Below are 19,619 nucleotides of genomic sequence, written 5' to 3' on the forward strand. Positions count from 1 at the left end.
TGGGCTAAAAGCTTCTCCCATTAATGAAATACTTCAGGACAAGATTCTGAGACTGGGGTAGAATGAGGAAATCCAGGATCTCTAGTGACTGCTGGAGGCTTAAGGGATGAGTAAGTTACCAGATATGCAGTTAAACACTGAGCAGTGCCCATGGTCAGTAGCTGTGCGTGCAGCCAAAGGAGATGGGGGCTATGTCTGAAGAAAAGCTCATGCACAGCTTCTCTAGGAGAAAAGGACCCCGTGAGCATCTTGCACTGCAGAAAAGCTGAGGCCAGTGTAAGGCAGCTCTGTTTCTAGATCTGCAACTGCAGGGGCTAAAGCAATTAAAGTTAGGGACAAGGTGTCTGAACTGGTCCTGACTGTTCTGCTCTGGATCAATGGGGAATGCTAAAGCCAACAATATCCTGCAGCTAATCCCATTGACATCAAATCTCAGCCTGGTTTGGGTTAAAGCTCCTCCAGCTCCAACCCCTGCCACGGCCAGGGACACCTTCCACTAGAGCAGCTTGCTCCAAGCCTCTGTGTCCAACCTGGCCTTGAACACTGCCAGGGATGGGGCAGCCACAGCTTCTCTGGGCACCCTGTGCTGTTCTCAGCGCCTGAAACTCCTCTGGCTAGCACAGGCTCAGTGGAGTACGGGAGTGCAGTGTGCTTCTTGAGAGGAGCATGTGGGGCTCTACCTTGTAGCTGTGATTTGCACCTCGGTGAGTGCTGCCTCTGCACTTCCCTCTCACTACCAGAGGAACTCTGCTTGCTTTTGGCAGAGCAAGGTGAGTGCTGTCTGGAGGGCAGCAGCTGCCAGCTCACCTCCTGGGCTGTGCTTCATTACTGTGCTCAAAAGAAAGGGTATTTTGTTGCAGATGCCCACCCTGATCTCTAGCACTTGAGGATTAACTTCATAGCTCTAACACCACAGTGCATCCGAAAGGGAAATCGTCAGGACAAGGACCTTTATTACACGTGGCACCCTTGCACCAGAGCACGAGCTGTCCCAGACCAGCAGGGCTGTCCGGGCTGAAGGACGAGTTTAGGAACGCTTTTGTTCATGTGCTTGTTTTTCTTTTGAAGTGCTTTGCTGCTCACTGCCTTTACCAGCATTCCCAGGTCCTTCCTCCAGGGTATCCAGCAATGCCTGAGAACTCTCCAGGATCTGGGAAAGCAAGAAATAAACACAGCTTATTTTTACATAAACTGTTTGGGAGTTCTCCTGGAATTCAGCTGATCCTGCAGCAGGAGGGATCCTCACAGTGTCTGCGTCTCAGTAATGTATCATCCTGTCTGCCTGCTGGAATACCTCTGACTACAAAACACCTTGGGCCATTTATGTCTTGGAGCAGGAGGCAGAGAACTTCTGGAGCAGGACGTGGGGTGAACTTTGGGTTGGGTTTGGGGGAGTTGGTTTGTTTCAAAGGGAGCTGTTGCTACCTGGCCTTTTCAGAGCAGTATCAAAGAGTGGTCAGCTGAGCTGGTTTCAGGCATCTTCCACTGTTAAAACTGCACTCTAGGTTTCTTGCTTCAAGACTAAGTCCACAATGGCCTTAAGTCAGATTAAATCTTCCCCTTTATTCGTTTTCTCCTATTTTTAGCTTACATTGTATGTAACCCAACACTCCCACTCATTATCCTCGAGGAAGTGAGGCTGCAACAGGTTTAGATCTTGCTGCCTGTCCATGTCACCATTTTAAACAGAGGACAATTGTAATGAAGTGTGATATGAGGGTGCAGTCCCAAAGATCATCTGCGTTCCTATGAGCCTGTGGAAATCACTGTGTGGTCAGAGAGCTGAAGGTAAGTGCCTGCAGGATGAGACACTGAGAGGATGTGTTGGGACGTTGCCATCTTGTCCCTGGATGAAGGTGGAGTGAGTGCTGTGCCTCGCAGGGGCTGGGGAGGGCAAGTTCCAGTAAACATGGGTTCATTTGCGGGCTGTTGTGACCTGTACCTGGGGTAAGGTTTCTTTTAGAAGCTGCTGTTTGCCGCTGTAGCTTCACAACACGAGTTTTAAGCTGTCCAGTTTTTATGTGGGTTCCCCCGTCACCCCAAACCATCAGGTCCTGAAGCAGGCTGGGAAAACAGCTCGGGCCTCCCCTGAGAAATGACTGTCACGGGAAGGTACTGCCTTTGGGAGATGAGGATGTGACAGAGAGCACTTGATCCCATTCAACAAATGAGAAAAGGGGGATTTCAGCAGGAGCTGACAGGGGAACGGTGCTTTTGAACCAAACAGCTCCTGGTTCAGGTGTTACCCTATGCGCAGGATCAAGCATCCCTGCCTGGCAGTTTACTGCTATAGGAAAGGTGAATGGGTTGAGGAAGCAAAATAATGGTAACACCCCTGTGGGGTTTGTCCCCTTCCTACCCCTGTACTGGGCCAACAGCTCTGCTCTTTTAATGATACCGTTCCCTTAGAGATGGAATAAATGACATTACAAGCTGGGAAAGCAGAGCGGTCAGAAGCTCTGTCACTGCAGTGTGTTGTTACCTGTGTGAATGTGTGGTCTGGGTCAATGTCTCAGCTCTGGTTTCCTCCTTTCTCTCTGGGCACCCTGTGCCAGCGCCTCAGCACCCTCACAGGGAAGAGCTTCTGCCTAAGAGCTCATCCCAGTCTCCCCTCTGGCAGGTTAAAGCCATTCCCCTTGGCCTGTCCCTACATCCCTTGTCCCAAGCCCCTCTCCAGCTTTCCTGCAGCCCCTTCAGGCACTGGAGCTGCTCTCAGGTCTCCCCTTCAGGAGCCTTCTCCAGGCTGACCCAGCCCAGCTCTCCCAGCCTGGCTCCAGAGCAGAGCTGCTCCATTTCCCCGCAGGTGATGCTTTGTGACATGGCCTTTACTGGGCTACACGTGAGGACCACCGATGTCTTGTATCAGTGTGCTTTATCCAGGCCCAAATGCACCAAACCAAACCAAACCCCGACCTCCTCCATGGGTGTGCTGCGTGTGCCAGGAGCTCGGTCCGGGGCCGGGGATGCGGTCAGCGGGTGCCGCTCGGGGGTACCTGGCCGCAGGCCACCTCTGTCTCGGCTATGGTCCGGTCCAGCTCCGCGCGGGCTGCCAGGTCCCGGGCCAGGCTCTCGCTGGTGCCCGCCAGCCGCTCGGTGAGCGCCCAGATGCGGCGCTGCAGCCGGCTCCGCTCCGCCTCCCGCTCCCGGATCCGCCCGCTGAGCTCGTCCCGCCGGGCGCGCAGCTCCGCCAGCCCTGCGCGGCACCGACCGTCAGCGCCGGCCGCGGCCCGGGCCCCTCAGCCCCCGGGCCCCGCAGCCCCCCGGGCCCCGCAGCCCCCGGGCCCCGCAGCCGCCGGCCCCGCTCACCGTCCCGCAGCTCCGCTCCGTACCCGCGCAGCGCGGCCCCCGCCCCGCTCATCTCCGCGGCGCGGCCCTGCCCAACGCCCCGCCGCGCTCCGCCCCTTCCTGCGGCGCGGCCCGCATGGAGCCGCCGGCGGGCGCTGGGCTCTCGGCCGCCTGGAACGCGCTGAGCACGGCGCTGGTGCCGCCCGCGGCCCTGGGGCTGGTGAGGGGCCGGGCCGGGAGGGGTGGGGGGGGGAAACGCGCTGGTCCCCGCTCCCCTCACGGGCCTCAGGGCCGCGGAGGGTCCGGACGTCACCGCAGGCCCCGGGGCGGCCCCATCCTGGTCCGGTCCCTTCCGCGTCTGGGTCCGGTTCTCGGTGCCGGGGCTGGGGGGGGGGGGACGGACACGTCTGGAACCGGCGGCGTGGAACGAGGGGAGCGGGGTGCGGCGGCTGTGTGTGTGTGTGCGGGGCTGCCAGGGGGGCCCGCGGGTCCAGCCCTGCCCTGCACGGCTCCGTGCTGCGGCTCCGCGGGGAGGGTTTGGGTTCTGGGGCCCCGAGGCTGAGCCGTGGCTCCCCCACCGGCACGTGTGCTGCGGGAGCCGCCGGCGGGGGCGGCAGTGGACGAGGATGCCCCATCCCTGGCAGTGCTCAAGGGCAGGTTGGACACAGGGGCTTGGAGCAAGCTGCTCTAGTGGAAGGTGTCCCTGCCTGTGGCAGGGGTTGGAGCTGGATCCGCATCAGGTCTCCATGGATGAACAGCATCCACTTGATGCTGTTTGGCAGCAGAGCCCATGTGCATTTGGTCCCTGCTCTTTATGCTGAGGGTCTCTTCCGCCACCTCCTAGAGAAGTCTGTGACTTGACTTGTCATCCCCTCCTCTTTCCAGGCCGCACCGAGGTCCAGTGCTGTGGGGCCGCTGAAGGATGCTGACCTGCGGGCAGCCCTGGACGTGCTGCGATGTTACGACCTGCACTCGGTCGTGGAGGAGTGGTTCATCGAGGTGCTGCAGACAGACCTCCAGGCAAATATAGCTCCTGAGTTCTGGAACTGCATCAGCCAGTATGAAAACACAGCCGAGGAGCCCCAGTGCTCCTCACTCCTCCTGGATGCGTTCTGTCTCCTCAAGTGCCGCCTGGACCCCTACCTGAACAGCCTGGAACTCCTGGAGAGATGGACCAAGGCAGGCCTGCTCCTGGGGACAGGCGCTCAGATGCTGCAAGAGAAGGTCTACACCATGTTCAAAGCTATCCTTTTCTTCTCCACTACCAAATCCTTCCAGGAGATGATCCAGCAGTTCTACAGCCGTACGTTCAGGATATACATGCGGCAGTGGAAGAAAGGAGAAGATGGAAGCAATGAGTGTGAGAGCAGCATGAGTGAGACCGAGCAGGAGAGTGATACGGAGGAGGGCGGAGGAGAGAGCGTGCTGTGTGCGGGCTGCAGCAGCAGGAGAGAGCAGTGCTGGTGCCCCAAAGCCATGGAGCAGTTTCAGCAGCTCAATGACATCCTGTACGTACGTTGTGGGGTGGTGGTGGCTGTCCCTTGGAGCAAGCAGATGGTCTGGGTGGGGAGCAGCAGCAGGTCTTGATGTCTGAATACAGGAGTTAGGTGGGAAGTCAGGCTGGTTTGTGGCACTGGGTAGGGAACTTGACACGGGTTCTGTGGCTGGTTGCCAACTGATGGTTGAAGTAGAGCAGATCTTCAGGCAGAAGGTTCCTCTCCTTGGATATGAGAGTATCTTCTTGCTCTGAGGCCTTCTGTCTGCAAGGAGGCAAACCCTTCTGAATGAGAAAGCTTTTGATGGCCAGAAAATAATGTTTCTAAGGAGGATGGGGTGTTGGTGGTGTCATGTGTTATATACCTGTGCCTCTATGTGGGCTATCGGAGCATTTGAACTAAGGCCTGGGCCTGCAGCAGTGGAGCAGCAGGGAGGAAGGTGCCTTCAGGAAGTCAGAGTGTCTCTGTTTGCTCGTACCTTTGCTTCCCTCGCTCTGAGCTCAGTCGCTGTTGGTCTCTGCAGCCGCCGGCTGAACCTGCTGGAGAGAGTGAGCGCCGACGCCGTCACCACCATCCTGCACAGGATGATAGAGGAGAGGATGGAGCAGCGGTGCAGGGGGGAATACGAGCACTCCTTCCTCAACGAGTTCCAGGAGGTAAGGAGGGCAGCGGGGGCCCTGCCTGTGGAGATGTGCAGCTGCTCCTGGTGCAGCTCAGGCTAGAGCAAATTCAACCTGAAAACCTCTGGTCCAGGGCTGTGACTCCACCGCCCCAGCAGAGACGTGGTTAAAGCTCCCTGGTTTGATTTATGTTTGAGGGGGAGGTTTGCTCTGCCCTGTGTGCAGAGGACCTTTGTATTTCACCTGCTGATGTCCCTAGTAATGAGGGAGTTGCAGTGGTTCTGTTTTATCAACAAGAACATGTAGTGCGCCTCGCCCGCAGAGGACGCTCCCTCTGCATCAGCAGGGCCATCATCATTTGTGTGGCTGTTTTCTGGCATCTTTCCCATTTTTCAGCACCCCATTAAAACAGGAAGCAAGGGTGGGTGCTGGAGAGCCTCCCATACAAAGGCAGGCTGAGAACATTGGGGCTGTTCAGCCTGGAGAAGAGAAGCTGCGTGGAGACCTCAGAGCAGCTTCCAGTGTCTGAGGGGGCTACAAGGATGCTGGAGAGGGACTCTTCATCAGGGACTGCAGTGATAGGACAGGGGTTGATGGGTTCAAACTGAAACAGGGGAAAGTTCAGGTTAGATCTAAGGCAGAAGCTCTTCCCTGTGAGGGTGCTGAGGCGCTGGCACAGGGTGCCCAGAGAAGCTGTGGCTGCCCCATCCCTGGCAGTGTTCAAGGCCAGGTTGGACACAGGGGCTTGGAGCAAGCTGCTTTAGGGGAAGGTGTCCCTGCCCATGGCAGGGGTTGGAACTGGATGACCTTTAAGGTCCCTTCCGACACAAACCAGGCTGGGATTCTGTGATAGATCTCATCATTGGACTGCACAGAACTAAATTCCTTCTTGCAACAGCCCAGTCATTTTGCTGCTGCCTCGAACCGAGTTTGTGTTGGGCTCTTTACCCAGTGTGGCCTTAAAGTCAGACCCTTCTCCAGGTTATGGCTTTTCCAGGATACAGCCATGGCTCTGCAGGCTAGCCCTGTGCTCCTTGTTCCTTTGCCTGTGTCAAAGAGCAACCCATGAAGTCAGTTTGCTGTGCAAATCCAACCGCTGTCTGCTTTCCTGGTCTCCTTGCTGTTTCCCATGCCAGCCTCTTTTGTTGCCTGCAAGCATCAGCAGTCACTTTATGTTTACTTCCCTTTAGTTGCCCTGCAACACTTCTTTTGTTGGAGCTGGTGTGAAAAGCTTTTGTTTGACCTGGAGCTTGTTTAAGAGAAAAGGCAGCTGCATTCCACTTGCCAGACCTTGCAAGGTCCCTTTGTTCCCACCTCCTCAGAAGGGCCGGTGTGTTTGACCCCAAGTGTTGGAGCCTGTCAGAGTTAGGAAGAGATGATTTTAAGGAAGAAAAGAAGCCTGGCAAGAGAAAGGTAAAACAGGAGAAAAAAGAGTCTGAGAGGCAGCCTGCCGAAAGTCCAGGTGCTGAGAGCAAACCTGTGTCAGACACAGCAGCAGCAGCTCTGGGGTGTCAGCTCATAACTGGGTTGTAACTGGAGCACTCAGAGAGAAACTCATGGGGACAAGTGGGTTGGTTTGATAATTATATTCCTTAAAACTGAGTTGTGTGGCATCAGTTACAGCCCTTCCCTTCAGCCTTTAGGAACATTCCTTATCCTCTGCCTCACTTTTGCCCAGCTCAGTGCCCAGGTCTTCTGTAGTCCCTGCTTTCATCCTGCCCTGGCATTGGCAGAACTTGTGCATTTCATTGTTTCCTCAGGTGAGTAGGTGATTAAAACTGACCAGAACCAGACCTTGACAGCATTTGTGTTGCAGGCTGTGGAAATCTAACAAAACCCATTCAATATCCAGTAACTATTAATCCTCAGGTACTATCGTAAGAAGTGCCACAATTTGTCACCTTAAAGGGAGAATGAACACTGCCCCGAACACTTCTCTTGAACATCCACACATTGCAATTTGCCAATTACACATTTCTCTGTAAGAAAACTCAATCTCATATCAAAACCTGAACCTTCTGATGCTCCCTTTTCAGGTTTTCATTTTGTCATTCAGTGAGTAGGCCGGTATTTGAGGTCTTGGTTTCAAGTGCCTGAGTTTGGGTGGTTGTCTGAGCCCCTGGCATGGCTTGCTTGCTCTTCATTGATTTCAGGAATTGTAGAGATTTTAGGTTGAGGATGGTGCTCCTTTCTGGAGCCCAGCACCCATGCACAGTCCTCAGTCACCCCTTATCTTCTCAGACACATCTGCATAGTGTATATCCTGTATCTTTAGTTAAAGTTCACAGTCAAGGCCAGGTTGGATGGGGCTTGGAGCAAGCTGCTCTAGTGGAGGGTGTCCCTGCCCGTGGCAGGGGTTGGAGCTGGATGGGCTTTAAGGTCCCTTCCAGCCCAAACCATTCTATGATCCTCAGCTGTAACCCAGGCCAGGGTGCATTTGGAGAGTGGCTGGAGGTGGTGCTGTCCTTTTCTAGCTGCCCATTTCCGCTTGCTGTGGTAGGTTTGGGGTGAAGGGTTAAGTGTGGGATCCAGCTGTGCATCCAGCTGTGGTGTTCACCGCCTCTGTGCTCTCCCTGTCCTTGTGCAGTGGATTGAGAAGGTAATTGGCTGGCTCAGCAGGGTTTTCCTGCAAGATGGTCCCTCTGCTCACTCCTCTTCAGAAGCCAGCAGCACCCTGAAGCGCTGGCGGTGCCACGTCCAGAGGTTCTTCTACCGCATCTACGCCAGCATGCGCATTGAAGAGCTCTTCAGCATCATTCGAGGTAGGTGAGACCCACTCAGTGTTCATTCACTTGGACTTGGATGGGATGAATGATAGATCTGTCCCCTGGTGTGCCACGCTGCCTCCTCCAGCCTTCCAGAGGAGCATGGCCACTGTTCATAGGCACTGCTTGGTTTGTAGATTTCCCAGAGTCGAAGCCCGCAGTGGAGGACCTCAAGTTCTGCCTGGAAAGGACTAATCAGAGGCAGCAGCTGCTCAGCTCCCTGAAAAGTGCTCTGGAAATGCGGCTTCTGCATCCAGGTGGGTTTTGCATCCCCATGTGTGTCGTAACACACATTGTGTTGTAAGGAACCTGGGCATGAGTGGGGGTCTACTGGGAGCCATCATCTGATCTTGTGTTTGAGGAGGCTGGGCATGTCGCATGCTCTCTGTGTTCAGCTGAGCGTGGACAGCAGTAGATGGTTATAGCCAGCCCATTTTTGCCTCATTTTCACAGTATGGTGAGGAGCTGCACTGGAAGTTTAGCTTTGGTCCAGGTGGAAACAGGCTTCTTTGCTGTGTGTGGTTGGATCTCTTCGTGCACAGTCAGGGCTCAGCTGGTTTTTGGTGCGCTCTGAGCCTGTGCTCACAGTTGGAACTGCTTTCTCAGACACATGGATCCAATCTCTCCCTTTGGCTGAGGCAGTAGGGCAGCAAGCCCTTTGCCTCCGACTCCATAGATCAAACCAAGGGCTTGCAGCATCCAGGCTTCTTGCATCCAAGCCATTAGTCTGTGTTCTGGGACTCTGACTCCCTCTGCCCCATTCCTGTAGGAGTCAACACATCCGACATCATCACTCTGTATATCTCAGCCATCAAGGCCTTGCGGGAGCTTGACCCCTCCATGGTTATCCTGGAGGTCGCCTGTGAGCCCATCAGGAAGTATCTGAGGTAAGAGGCTTGTGGGGCAGCCTTAGGCATCCCCTTTTCCTCCTCTTCCCTTCCCTTGCTCTGTTTTGTTGCTGTTGGCAGGACGCGGGAGGACACGGTGCGGCAGATTGTGGCTGGGCTCACTGGGGATGCTGAGGGCTCTGGTGATCTTGCAAATGAGCTCTCAAAAGCTGACCCAGTGACCCTGGAGAATGGCCAGGAGAGTGATGATGACATTGCAGAACCAGGGGACTGGGTTCCTGACCCAGTTGATGCAGATCCAGGTTAGATGCCAAGACCAGAAGTTGTAGTAGGTTCGCTGCAGACTTGAGCAGCTCATTTGCTTCTGCTCTCTAGCTGAGCTGGGGCAAGTCTCTATTGATCTGACACTGTGCTGGATTTCACCAGGAAAATCAAGTTCCAAGCGTCGTTCCTCAGACATCATCAGCCTCCTGGTGAGCATCTACGGCAGCAAAGACCTGTTCATCAATGAGTACCGCACGCTCCTGGCCGACCGGCTGCTGCATCAGTTCAACTACAGTGCTGAGAGGTGAGGTTCAAGTGCCCAAGCCCAGGGCATTCCATGGTGAAATCACCTGATGAAGGTGTGCTTCAGACTGTCTTCTGTGAACACCGGGAATGTCTTTGGCCATTTTCTCTGTAGCTTTGGGTTTGCATCTGGAATTTCATGTGCTCACTTCTTCTCGGACTGCTTCCTCCTCAGTCCTGCCCTTGGCTTGCACAAGTAGGGCACCACATAGGAAACTGGAGGTACCAACACCCTCTTAGCTCTATCTCACATGTTCTGGTGGCCCTCACAACCTGCACAGGCTGCTGAGGGTCAGCAGAAAGTGTCCAAGCAAGCAAAAGAGATGAAGCAACAGGAAACCTCAGGTGCAACACAGCTGTGTCTCTTGATTCAACAGCTCAGTGGTTTTCCTGTCTGTGAAGTGCTTCTACTGCAAACCGTATCTGGGATGGGCAAACTCGGGCAAGTGGCTCACCAAACGCTGAGGTTGCTCTGTGGTGTTGAGGGGATTGGCTCCACATGATGCTCATCTGAATGAAAGGGATGGGAAGGTCTTAGAAAAGCTGCTGCCCCCCAGAGGTTGCTCCTCACTTAGATGCTGGGAGGCATCCTCTCAGATAAAGAGCTTTGCAGGGTCCTAGGAGGAGCACCCTGTGCCAGGGTCTGCCTCTCTGGGCTGTGTTGAAGGGGTGGAGGCCAAGCCAGGCTCGTTGGCTGAGGGACCTGGGTCTGATCTGCTCTTTCTCTTACCAGGGAGATCCGCAACGTGGAGCTGCTGAAGCTGCGGTTTGGGGAAGCTCAGATGCACTATTGTGAAGTCATGTTAAAAGTAATTTTTATCAATGAAATTCAAATCCTGGCGTTTTGAGCTTGTTGGGGAAGAGAAGGACCCCAAAAAAGGGTCTTTTAGGAAAATTGGGTTCCCAAAATCCCAGTGAGGGCACTGCTTCATGACAGGCAGAAGTGCATTCAAATCAAGTCTGGTTTTTAAGCCCTGTCGGTTGTGTTATTGACCCTGGGGGATGGTTGCTCTGGTGCTGTTGTCTCTCCTGCCCTTCCTGCAGTACAGTATCCTGGCATTCAAGAGGTGAGCTCTTCCAGCTCCTCTAAGGTTGGGACTCTGGAGTTTAATTCACTTGGAGCACTGTGAGAAGTACACAGGTCTGAGGGACTCCAGTGCAGGCCAGTGTTGAGCTGCAGGCCCTCCCTCAACCCTTTCTAATGTCCCCATCATCATTTGGAGACAAGGCTGGTCACCTTGGTGAGGTTTGCTGTTGGTTAACACTGACTTGGGGAGAAGGGGCTGCCTGAGCTTCCTCTGCCTTTTCCAGGATATGGCAGACTCCCGACGCATTAACGCCAACATCCGTGATGAGGAAGAGAAGCTCCCAGAGGAGGAGAGGCCACCCTTCAGCCTCGTGGCTGTTATCCTGTCCAGTGAGTTCTGGCCGCCACTGAAAGAGGAGAAGCTGGAGCTTCCAGAGCAGGTCAAGGAAGCCATGGAAGCCTATTCCAAGAAGTATGAGAAATTAAAGGTGAGGCAGACTTTGTTAGATAGCATGGGCCTTGAGAAGTCCCCTTTAACATCCCTTCGGCTTTAGCTGCTGGTAAACCCACACTGTTACAGTGGAACGCCAAAGTTCTTCAGCTTTGAATCAGTGTTGGAGGCTGCACTAGCTTAGCTGAGCCAAAGGAAGGGTTGATCTCTGGGGGGTGCCTGGTCATTGTGGTGACTGCAGTTTGGTAGTTTTCTACAACGTGACTGTGTTTGTTGGTTAAATGGGTTCTGAGCTGGAAGTTCTTAAGCTTGTTGGCCTTTCTGTAGCAGTAGAAGCGACCTCCTGTCCCTGTTGGGCCTCTGTTCTTCACTACTCTGGCACTCTCCTCCCCTGTTTATCCTCTCGAAAAGAAACATGCTCTCATTTGAGGAGTCCCTTAGTCTGGAGTTAGGTGAGTGCTGCTGCCTCTTGTGCCTGTGGTTTCTCCTGGGTTGTTTCATCCATTTCTGGAGGGTTCCTGAACACGTTAAGACAGTTCAGGTGCAAGTTTTTTTGACAGTGGCTCAGACACAGGATCCATGTCTTTATAAACAGCGTGGAATGGAGACACACAGAGGAAATATAAGCAACTGTGCAATATTCTTTTGTGTTCTCTGGGTGCTTGATCACGGTGGTTAAACAGAGAAGGCTGAGGTGCGTCTTGCATTGCACATAGAGTGGGTCAGGAGCAGGAGCATCTGTCTGGATATCAAAGAGAGATGTAGGTCATTTCCAGAGTTGTGGTCTTGGCTTTGTCTGGAGTGCAGAACACACATCTGGAGCGCAGAACACACATCTGGAGCATGGAGGGTTTAGATTTAGCAGTTAGGCTGGTACCGTGTCTGTGTGCACATGCAGGTGGTTCTTTGCAGCCAACCTGAACGCAGTTTGGTGCTTTATGCAGATGTTCCTCTTTAACTGTCCACTTGTGCTCTGATCACTTCCAGCTTGGTTTTCTGTATCCTTTCTTGTTACTATACACGAGGTGATATGTGCCATGAGGCTGGGAAGCTCCCAGCTCTAGCTCCTGTCTCTTCTCCCATGCCAGATGGGGAAGCCAGCCGATGCCTGTGCCTGCAGAAAAGTTAGTTAGGAGGGTATGAATGTGGCTGCCCCATTCCTGGCAGTGTTCAAGGCCAGGTTGGACACAGGGGCTTGGAGCAAGCTGCTCTAGTGGAAGGTGTCCTGCCCGTGGCAGGGCTTGGGACTGGATGAGCTTTGAGCTCCCTTCCAGCCCAAACTAATCTATGATTCTATGAAGGAGGGAGCAGCCTCCTTGAGCATCCTCAGCCTTAAAGCAAACAGTGCTCTTCTCACATCAGTATCAGAAGAGACTACTTCTCTTCTGAGGAAATCCTGCCCCAGATGCATATTTCTTTTCCAGTAGGAGTTTGTCCTGAGCAACCCAATTGGTCTTCCAGTGTTTCCTCAACCTGCGCATTACCCTACCGGGAAGCTGAGTAACCGGTGTTTATGCAGGAGAGGGGCACTGGTCTTGGGTAAGGGCTGAACCACAACTGGTGCTGAGGAGGATGTTCCCCATGAGGGATGGTGGCAGTGCTGGGCGACTCATGAGGGGAGCAGCTTTGGTACCTGGCAGAGGCGTGTGACGTGCAGAGGGGCATTTGCAGTAACGCAGCACTGAGTGGTTCCTGCTGGAAGATCTGCTGTGAGCGGCTGCTTCCCCTTTTCCAGGCCATGAGGACCCTGAACTGGAAGTACCACCTGGGCCTGGTGAGCTTGGACGTGGAGCTGGCGGATCGCACCCTCTCGCTGTCTGTGTCTCCTGTGCACGCTGCCATCATTCTGCACTTCCAGACCAAGAGTGAGTGGCAGCGGCTCGGTGTTACCCCCGTGTCTGTCAGCTTCCCAGGGGTGGAGGGGAAGGCCGTGGTCCTGGGGTAGCTGAAGGCTCTGAGAGCAGGACCAAGGCCTGGTTCATGGACTTGCATCTGCCACAGCGCTCAGCCAGGTCTCCGGCTCTCCTAGGAGACAGCACCCAGCAGGGCCCCAGCTCAGCGCTCTGTGTTCAGGCAGTCACTGCTCGCTCCTGACAGCGGCTCCCCAGCCTTCCCCATCCTCTTACCAAGCCCTGGCACGCTGGGGGTGGGCAGGTGTCCTGTTCTCTTCTCTGATACCCGTGCTCTCTGCAGGTACATGGACACTGACGGAGCTGAGTGAGGTGCTCAAGGTGCCCGTGACGTCGCTGAAGCGCAAGATGACGCTGTGGCTGCAGCAGGGTGTCCTGCGAGAGGAGCCCCAGGGCACCTTCACTGTGATTGAGGAGGAGCAGAAGGACCAGGTGGAGAAGGTTGTTTTGATAGACAGTGACGAGGAGGGGGACTCTGCCATGGCCTCGCAGGCTGACCAGAAAGAGGAAGAGCTGCAGGTACTGTCCGTGTGTCTTGGCTGCCTGCAAAGGCAGCAGGATGATGCAAACATCCCCTGCTTTTGGGACTGGGGAATCTGATTAAGGTGATGCATTTTGGATTTGCAGTTTCCATGGCAAGTCCAGGTTTTTGGAGGGTGTTTGAAGTGGGTATCTCTTAACGCTCGTTGGTGCATGTGCTGGTTTGCAGCCTTCCCTCCAGAAAAGTGCCCTGCTGTGTGTCCCAGCACCTGATGCGGTTCTGTTTGAAGACCAAACGCTCATGGCTGAGAGCAGAACTTGCTGCCAGCTCCAGCCCTGCTCTGCATTTGGGATGCAGGATGCTAAAGCACCCCTTTCCTCCTGGTACAGACGACCGTGTGATTTACTGTTGCTGTGTGTCCCCTGCAGCTGTTCTGGACGTACATCCAGGCCATGCTGACCAACCTGGAGAGCCTGTCCTTGGAGAGGATTCACAGCATGCTGAAGATGTTTGTGATGACAGGCCCCGTGGTGACAGAAATCGATATCCAAGAGCTCCAGGGTTTCCTCCAGAAGAAGGTCCGGGACCAGCAGCTCATCTACTCCGGAGGTGTCTATCGCCTGCCCAAGAACTGCAACTAAGGGGGCCAGTGTCCCTGCTCCGGGCCTGTGCTCACCTCCTGGTGCCACCCAGCTCTGGGTACTTTCTCTGTGCCCTCTTCCCTGGATGGGTGTCCTTTTCCACATGGAGACAGCTCAGGAGCACTCTGGGCCATGCACACCCCAACTCCTGGGTCTGGGGCTGCTCCCTGCTTTGCTTTTCCTCCCTTATGTGTCTGGGCCCACTTCACTGGTTAATAAAAGCCAGCAGTCTCCTTTTTCAGATGGTACCAGCTCTCCTCTCCTCTTTTCACGCTTGGCATCAGCATTCCCATGCTGGAAGGGCAGGGAGGAAAATCCCCCGTCTGGAAGGCACCATCTCCCTTTCCCTGGGTCTCATCTGTCCCCAGGAGGTTTTGGAGGGGGCTCTTGGCTCCAGTTGCTCTCTGGGTCTCTTTGTGTGGCTAAAGCAGCGTCTTGCATCTAGCTGTGATGGGTGAGACCCTGCACAGGAGCAAGGGCTGATGCTGTCTCCTTTGGCTTACATGGGAGGAACTCCAGGGCCTGCTTCTCCTTGTTTGGAACTCTTAAATTGGGTGGAATAATTTCACTGTGGGATGAGCAATGCTTTAAATGAATGAGATGTAGCAGTTCCTCAGGGCAAGCAGTTGGGTCCGGGAGGATAATTAAGTGGATTATTGAGGCAGTGGTAGGATTGCTTTACCGTGGCATGGATACGCATCTCCCAGCACCACAGGGCTGCCCTTGAGCCATCATCTGGTGGAGCTTTGGGGTTTCTGGCACCACTGAGATCAACGAGGCAGCTGGATGGGAGAATCCTTGAGCTCCCCTGGTTAAACATTGTGTCCCAACCTGGGTATCGAGCAGGGGGGGTCCGTTCTGTCTCCCCTTCACAGCATTCAGGCTTCCTCAGTCCGGTGAGTTTGGCTCATCAGGAGGAACACGGATCATAGGGTGCAGGGGAATCTGGGGGGGGGGGTGTACTAACACCTTGCTTTCTGTGAAGCAAATTTGTTCCCACAGCCCAGGGAGTCTTTGTCCTCTGCTGAATCTTCTACCCCAGCCTGTGGGCAGGAGCTGGAGCTGAGATAGCAACTGCCTCACGGCTGTGCCTCCAGGGGCACAGAGACTCCTGCAACACGGAAAGCAAGGGCTGCACATCACCCTATTTAACATTTAACCTGTGTTGACAGTGCCTAAAGGGCCGCCAGGCTCACACTTTGTGCAGCTGCAGGCAGCAGAGTGTGGTGCTTGTCTTCCCCTCGGGCATGTTCCTGTTTTTCCCTTGCAGGTGGGAGCACGTGTTCCTGTTTCCCTGTGGCACTTCGCTCCTGGCTGGTGCTGGTGTGGCACTGGGAGCCCTTTGGTGTGTTCTGCTGTGATGCTTAGAATGTCCCTTGTGCTGTAGAGGCTGTGGCAATAACAAATCCCCATCTGTGAACCTATAGGATATTGCTCCAGGTAAAGCCAAGAAGGATAAAGAGTGGCTGAGCCCAGATGGCAGCAGGCAGGGAAGGGAAACACTGAGCGTCCCCATGAGCCCCTGGCAGGACAGCCAGCTGGAGCTGCTGCTGTTTGAGGCTGGGCAGAGGGGCCAGGACACGGCCTTGTCACTGCTGTGCCCTGCATGGGATGTGGCTGGGGACATCCCTGGGAGCCACGTGTCAAGGGCACCAGACATGGAATGCTGTCGATCTTCAATCCCAGGCACGGGTCTCTGCTGCCACTGGGTGCTCCTGCAGCGGGTCCTGGTGGGTTTTCCCTTGCAGACACCACCTCCTGGAGCACTCTCCATATCCCATGAGTCTCCACATTCCCTCAGAGGCTGCTCAGCTCCTTGTGCCTTTGCTCAGCTCAGACACTTGCCCACGCCGGATAAATCAAAGCAGCCCACAAGTGCCTGGGCTCCATCCAAACCCCACATGGCCATGAGGGCGAGCGGGAGCAGGACATGGGCTGGCTGTGCCCACATCCCTCAGGACACCTCTTCCCTGCGCGTGCTGCAGGGGCAGAGCCCCAGGGCTGCCTTTCCCAGCTCCCTGTGCTCTGCTTTGGGGTGTTTTTCAGGAAGGGAAGCTGAGCACAGGGAAGCACCCGGAGGGTGGGAGCCGAGGGGCAGCCGGGGTGTGACAGGGCACGTCCTGCTCCTCCCTTGGCTGACCATGGAGTGTCTGGGCACGCTGCGGCCGCGCTGCGGTGGGGAAACAGCTCTTTGATCCATCGGGATCAAAGGAACCACCAGCTTCGTGCCAGCGCTGCTGGCGGCCACCGACAGAGCCAGGGCTGGCTGCTGGGGCAAGGGATGTGGCTGGGGGGGGACTGCAGGGCCCTGATGGTTCTGCTCTGCTCACACAGGCACAAACACTTGTGACTGCAAAAGTGTTCTGGAGAGGAGAAAGCTCCTGAAGGGGAGAGCTCAGAGCAGCTCCAGTGCCTGAAGGGGCTCCAGGAAAGCTGGAGAGGGGCTTGGGACAAGGGCCTGTAGGGACAGGCCAAGGGGAATGGCTTTAACCTGCCAGAGGGGAGACTGAGATGAGCTCTTAGGCAGAAGCTCTTCCCTGGGAGGGTGCTGAGGCGCTGGCACAGGGTGCCCAGAGAAGCTGTGGCTGCCCCATCCCTGGCAGTGTTCAAGGGCAGGTTGGACACAGGGGCTTGGAGCAAGCTGCTCTAGTGGAAGGGGTCCCTGCCCGTGGCAGGGGCTGGAGCTGGAGGAGCTTTAAGGTCCCTTTAACACAAACCAGGCTGGGATCCTGTGATTAGCCAATATTATTTACGTATGTATGGTACAGGTGGATGTATTCCTCTCACGTTGCTTTGTCACCCCCAGAACAGGGTGCTGCAGGGCCATTACCCATCCTCAGCAGCACCTCAGAGTGAGGTGAGGGGCACATCCAGCCCTTTCGTCATGCCCAAAGCCGTGGCCCTGCCATGGAGATCAGAGAAGGGAAGGGCCCAGGACGAGCATCTTTCCTCTCCTGACTGTTCCCAGCTGCGCTGATGCTGCCCCATGGGAAGGGCCTTGGGATAGGATGAGTTTGTCCATCGTGAGCGCAGGGTGAGCTCTGCTGCTGCTGAGGGGACCCAGAGTCACTTCTCTCCCCGTAGGAGGTCTCGGTGCGGCCGAGCCAGAGCCACCGGCTGAGCTGTTGAAGTGCTTGTTCCACAGTGTTACAGTAGGAAAACTCCTGCTTTAATGAGCCCTGGGGCTTGTCTGGAATGTGAAAGTCTGGAAACTGATTGGAACAAGCTGGAAATGCGGCTTCCAGCCTGAACAGGGGGAGCTGCAGGGTGGGAAGAAAGGGCTTTGGGCTCTTCCCTCCGCTGTTGGCTGTGCAGCCGCACTGCTTCAGGCTGGAGCTGCACACGCTGGCCAAGGCAAAGCCCTGTCCCATGTCTTTGCCTTTGCAAATCATAGGATGGTTTGAGTTGGAAGGGACCTTGAAGACCACGTAGTTCCAACAGCTTTTAGAGGAAAGAAACGAAAAGCATTCGTAGCTTTAAAATGCAGGTACGATCCCACTGCTTTACTCCTTAGGGGCTTGGAAATGGCTTTGGCTCCTCTGCAGCACTTTACAGGCACCCTTGCTGCCTGATACAAACGCCTTCTATGAACGCTCATTCACGCGGGAGAGAGTGAATGGTCACTGCCTGTGAAATGAGTTGATATTTACAGCAGGACCCTGTAAGGGACTGTCCCAGGACATCTGTAGGTGCCAGTCTCAGGGTGCTGTAGGTGCCAGTCTCAGGGTGCTGTAGGTGACAGTCTCAGGGTGCTGTAGGTGCCAGTCTCAGGATGCTGTAGGTGCCAGTCTCAGGGTGCTGTAGGTGCCAGTCTCAGGGTGCTGTAGGTGACAGTCTCAGGATGCTGTAGGTGACAGTCTCAGGGTGCTGTAGGTGACATTCTCAGGGTGCTGTAGGTGACAGTCTCAGGATGCTGTAGGTGACAGGATGCTGTAGGTGCCAGTCTCAGGGTGCTGTAGGTGACAGTCTCAGGACGCTGTAGGTGCCAGTCTCAGGATGCTGTAGGTGACAGTCTCAGGGTGCTGTAGGTGCCAGTCTCAGGATGCTGTAGGTGCCAGTCTCAGGGTGCTGTAGGTGACAGTCTCAGGATGCTGTAGGTGACAGTCTCAGGGTGCTGTAGGTGACAGTCTCAGGATGCTGTAGGTGCCAGTCTCAGGGTGCTGTAGGTGACAGTCTCAGGGTGCTGTAGGTGCCAGTCTCAGGGTGCTGTAGGTGCCAGTCTCAGGGTGCTGTAGGTGACAGTCTCAGGATGCTGTAGGTGACAGTCTCAGGGTGCTGTAGGTGACAGTCTCAGGGTGCTGTAGGTGACAGTCTCAGGGTGCTGTAGGTGCCAGTCTCAGGATGCTGTAGGTGCCAGTCTCAGGATGCTGTAGGTGACAGTCTCAGGGTGCTGTAGGTGCCAGTCTCAGGATGCTATAGGTGACAGTCTCAGGGTGCTGTAGGTGCCAGTCTCAGGGTGCTGTAGGTGACAGTCTCAGGGTGCTGTAGGTGACATTCTCAGGACGCTGTAGGTGACATTCTCAGGGTGCTGTAGGTGCCTGTCCCACCGGCCGCAGGAAGCAGCTGCAGGCGCTCGCTGCACTTCATCTTTTCCAAATTCTTTCCCAAGTTTTCAGTTTTTACCCCCAATTTTTCACTTTTTTCCCTCTGCCACTGGTCCCTGCCCTCTCCTGTCGCTGGCCCCAGCATCCACGGTGGCACTGAGCCTGCCCAGCTCGTTGTGGCACAGCCAGGAGCCTTCCCAGTGCCAACTGCAGCACGTGAAGGGCTGAAGCTGCCAGAATCCTTTTCTCCCTGTTTAAATCCTTTTGGTAAGGTGGGGACGGAGCTCGGCTGCGTCAGAAAGCAGCAGTGGATTTCAGCTGGGTTTCGGGAGCGGACATCGGGACCAGCACCCCTGAACAGCTTTAACTCCACAAATCCCATGAGATTCCTCGCTTTCCATTGGGAAGAGCGATCGCCCTCCGTTCCCTTGCTCTATGCATAAACTGTTTAGAAGGGCCCCGCTGACCCAAGCAGGATGCGGGCTCCCGGGCCCAGCGTAAACTGTTTGGGTTATTGTGGAAGCTGCTCACAAGGGCTGGAAACTTTTGGTAACGGTGAGGCCAGGCTCAGTGCCCCAGGAAACGGGAGCCCCTGCTCTGCTCCTGCCGGCACGCCGGGGTTCTGCTGCTCCTGCCTCTTGCCACGGGTTCAGGATGCAGGAGGGCTGATGCTGCGATGGGACCCCATGGGAACGAGGAGCAGCAGCGATTCAGGGCGCACGGACGCAAAGGTGGGCGACAGAAAACAAAACCCACCCGAGAGCCCAAGTCATTGCTGATGGGGTGGGGGCTCACAGGGCAAAAAGGGCAGCTCCGGGCTTGGGTAAGGGGCTATGGGTCTGGGAAAGGGCTGGATGCTGCAGGTGATGCTCGCGCAGCCCCACACTGGGGAAGCTGCTCCCACCATGGGGCGGGTTACTTCGTTATACACTTTAATGCTTCCTTGTTTGGGGCTTCCGTGTCCCCATCCCAGCACCATTTCCC

General features: G+C 55.3%; 2 protein-coding genes and 1 long non-coding RNA gene across 3 annotated transcripts; 2 read left to right on the plus strand and 1 right to left on the minus strand.

Moving 5' to 3' along the window:
* Window positions 1–933: 933 nt before the first annotated feature.
* On the minus strand, window positions 934–3,423 carry LOC134162346 (microtubule nucleation factor SSNA1-like). The gene is given in 4 exon segments (XM_062616035.1): window positions 934–1,150; window positions 2,994–3,193; window positions 3,307–3,373; window positions 3,376–3,423. Coding segments are annotated over 4 exon segments (438 nt in total). The 3' UTR covers window positions 934–1,027.
* On the plus strand, window positions 3,379–14,332 carry ANAPC2 (anaphase promoting complex subunit 2). Its single transcript, XM_062616034.1, has 13 exons — window positions 3,379–3,505; window positions 4,171–4,793; window positions 5,305–5,437; window positions 7,989–8,163; window positions 8,304–8,423; window positions 8,936–9,053; window positions 9,135–9,316; window positions 9,441–9,582; window positions 10,315–10,390; window positions 10,893–11,096; window positions 12,795–12,924; window positions 13,253–13,488; window positions 13,879–14,332. The coding sequence occupies exons 1-13, from the start codon at window positions 3,422–3,424 to the stop codon at window positions 14,089–14,091; spliced, it is 2,436 nt and encodes an 811-aa protein (XP_062472018.1). The 5' UTR covers window positions 3,379–3,421; the 3' UTR covers window positions 14,092–14,332.
* A 3,377-nt stretch (window positions 14,333–17,709) lies between these two features.
* LOC134162291 (uncharacterized) lies at window positions 17,710–18,202 on the plus strand. The gene is made up of 3 exons (XR_009964282.1): window positions 17,710–17,780; window positions 17,919–17,955; window positions 18,156–18,202. It is a non-coding gene; the product is annotated as an uncharacterized LOC134162291 (long non-coding RNA).
* Window positions 18,203–19,619: the final 1,417 nt, after the last annotated feature.

The sequence above is a fragment of the Pezoporus occidentalis genome, unplaced genomic scaffold (assembly GCF_034315485.1).
Source record: "Pezoporus occidentalis ecotype Australia unplaced genomic scaffold, CSIRO_AGI_Poc_V1 ctg187, whole genome shotgun sequence".
NCBI lineage: Eukaryota > Metazoa > Chordata > Aves > Psittaciformes > Psittacidae > Pezoporus > Pezoporus occidentalis.

What these genes read in the sequence shown, in the direction of transcription:
- ANAPC2 (XM_062616034.1), top strand. Translation starts at nt 3,422, where the DNA reads ATGGAGCCGCCGGCGGGCGCTGGGCTCTCGGCCGCCTGGAACGCGCTG. An exon ending in AATGCGGCTTCTGCATCCAG is followed by an intron (nt 8,424 to 8,935) that starts GTGGGTTTTGCA and finishes CCATTCCTGTAG; the next exon opens with GAGTCAACACATCCGACATC. An exon ending in TTCAACTACAGTGCTGAGAG is followed by an intron (nt 9,583 to 10,314) that starts GTGAGGTTCAAG and finishes TTCTCTTACCAG; the next exon opens with GGAGATCCGCAACGTGGAGC.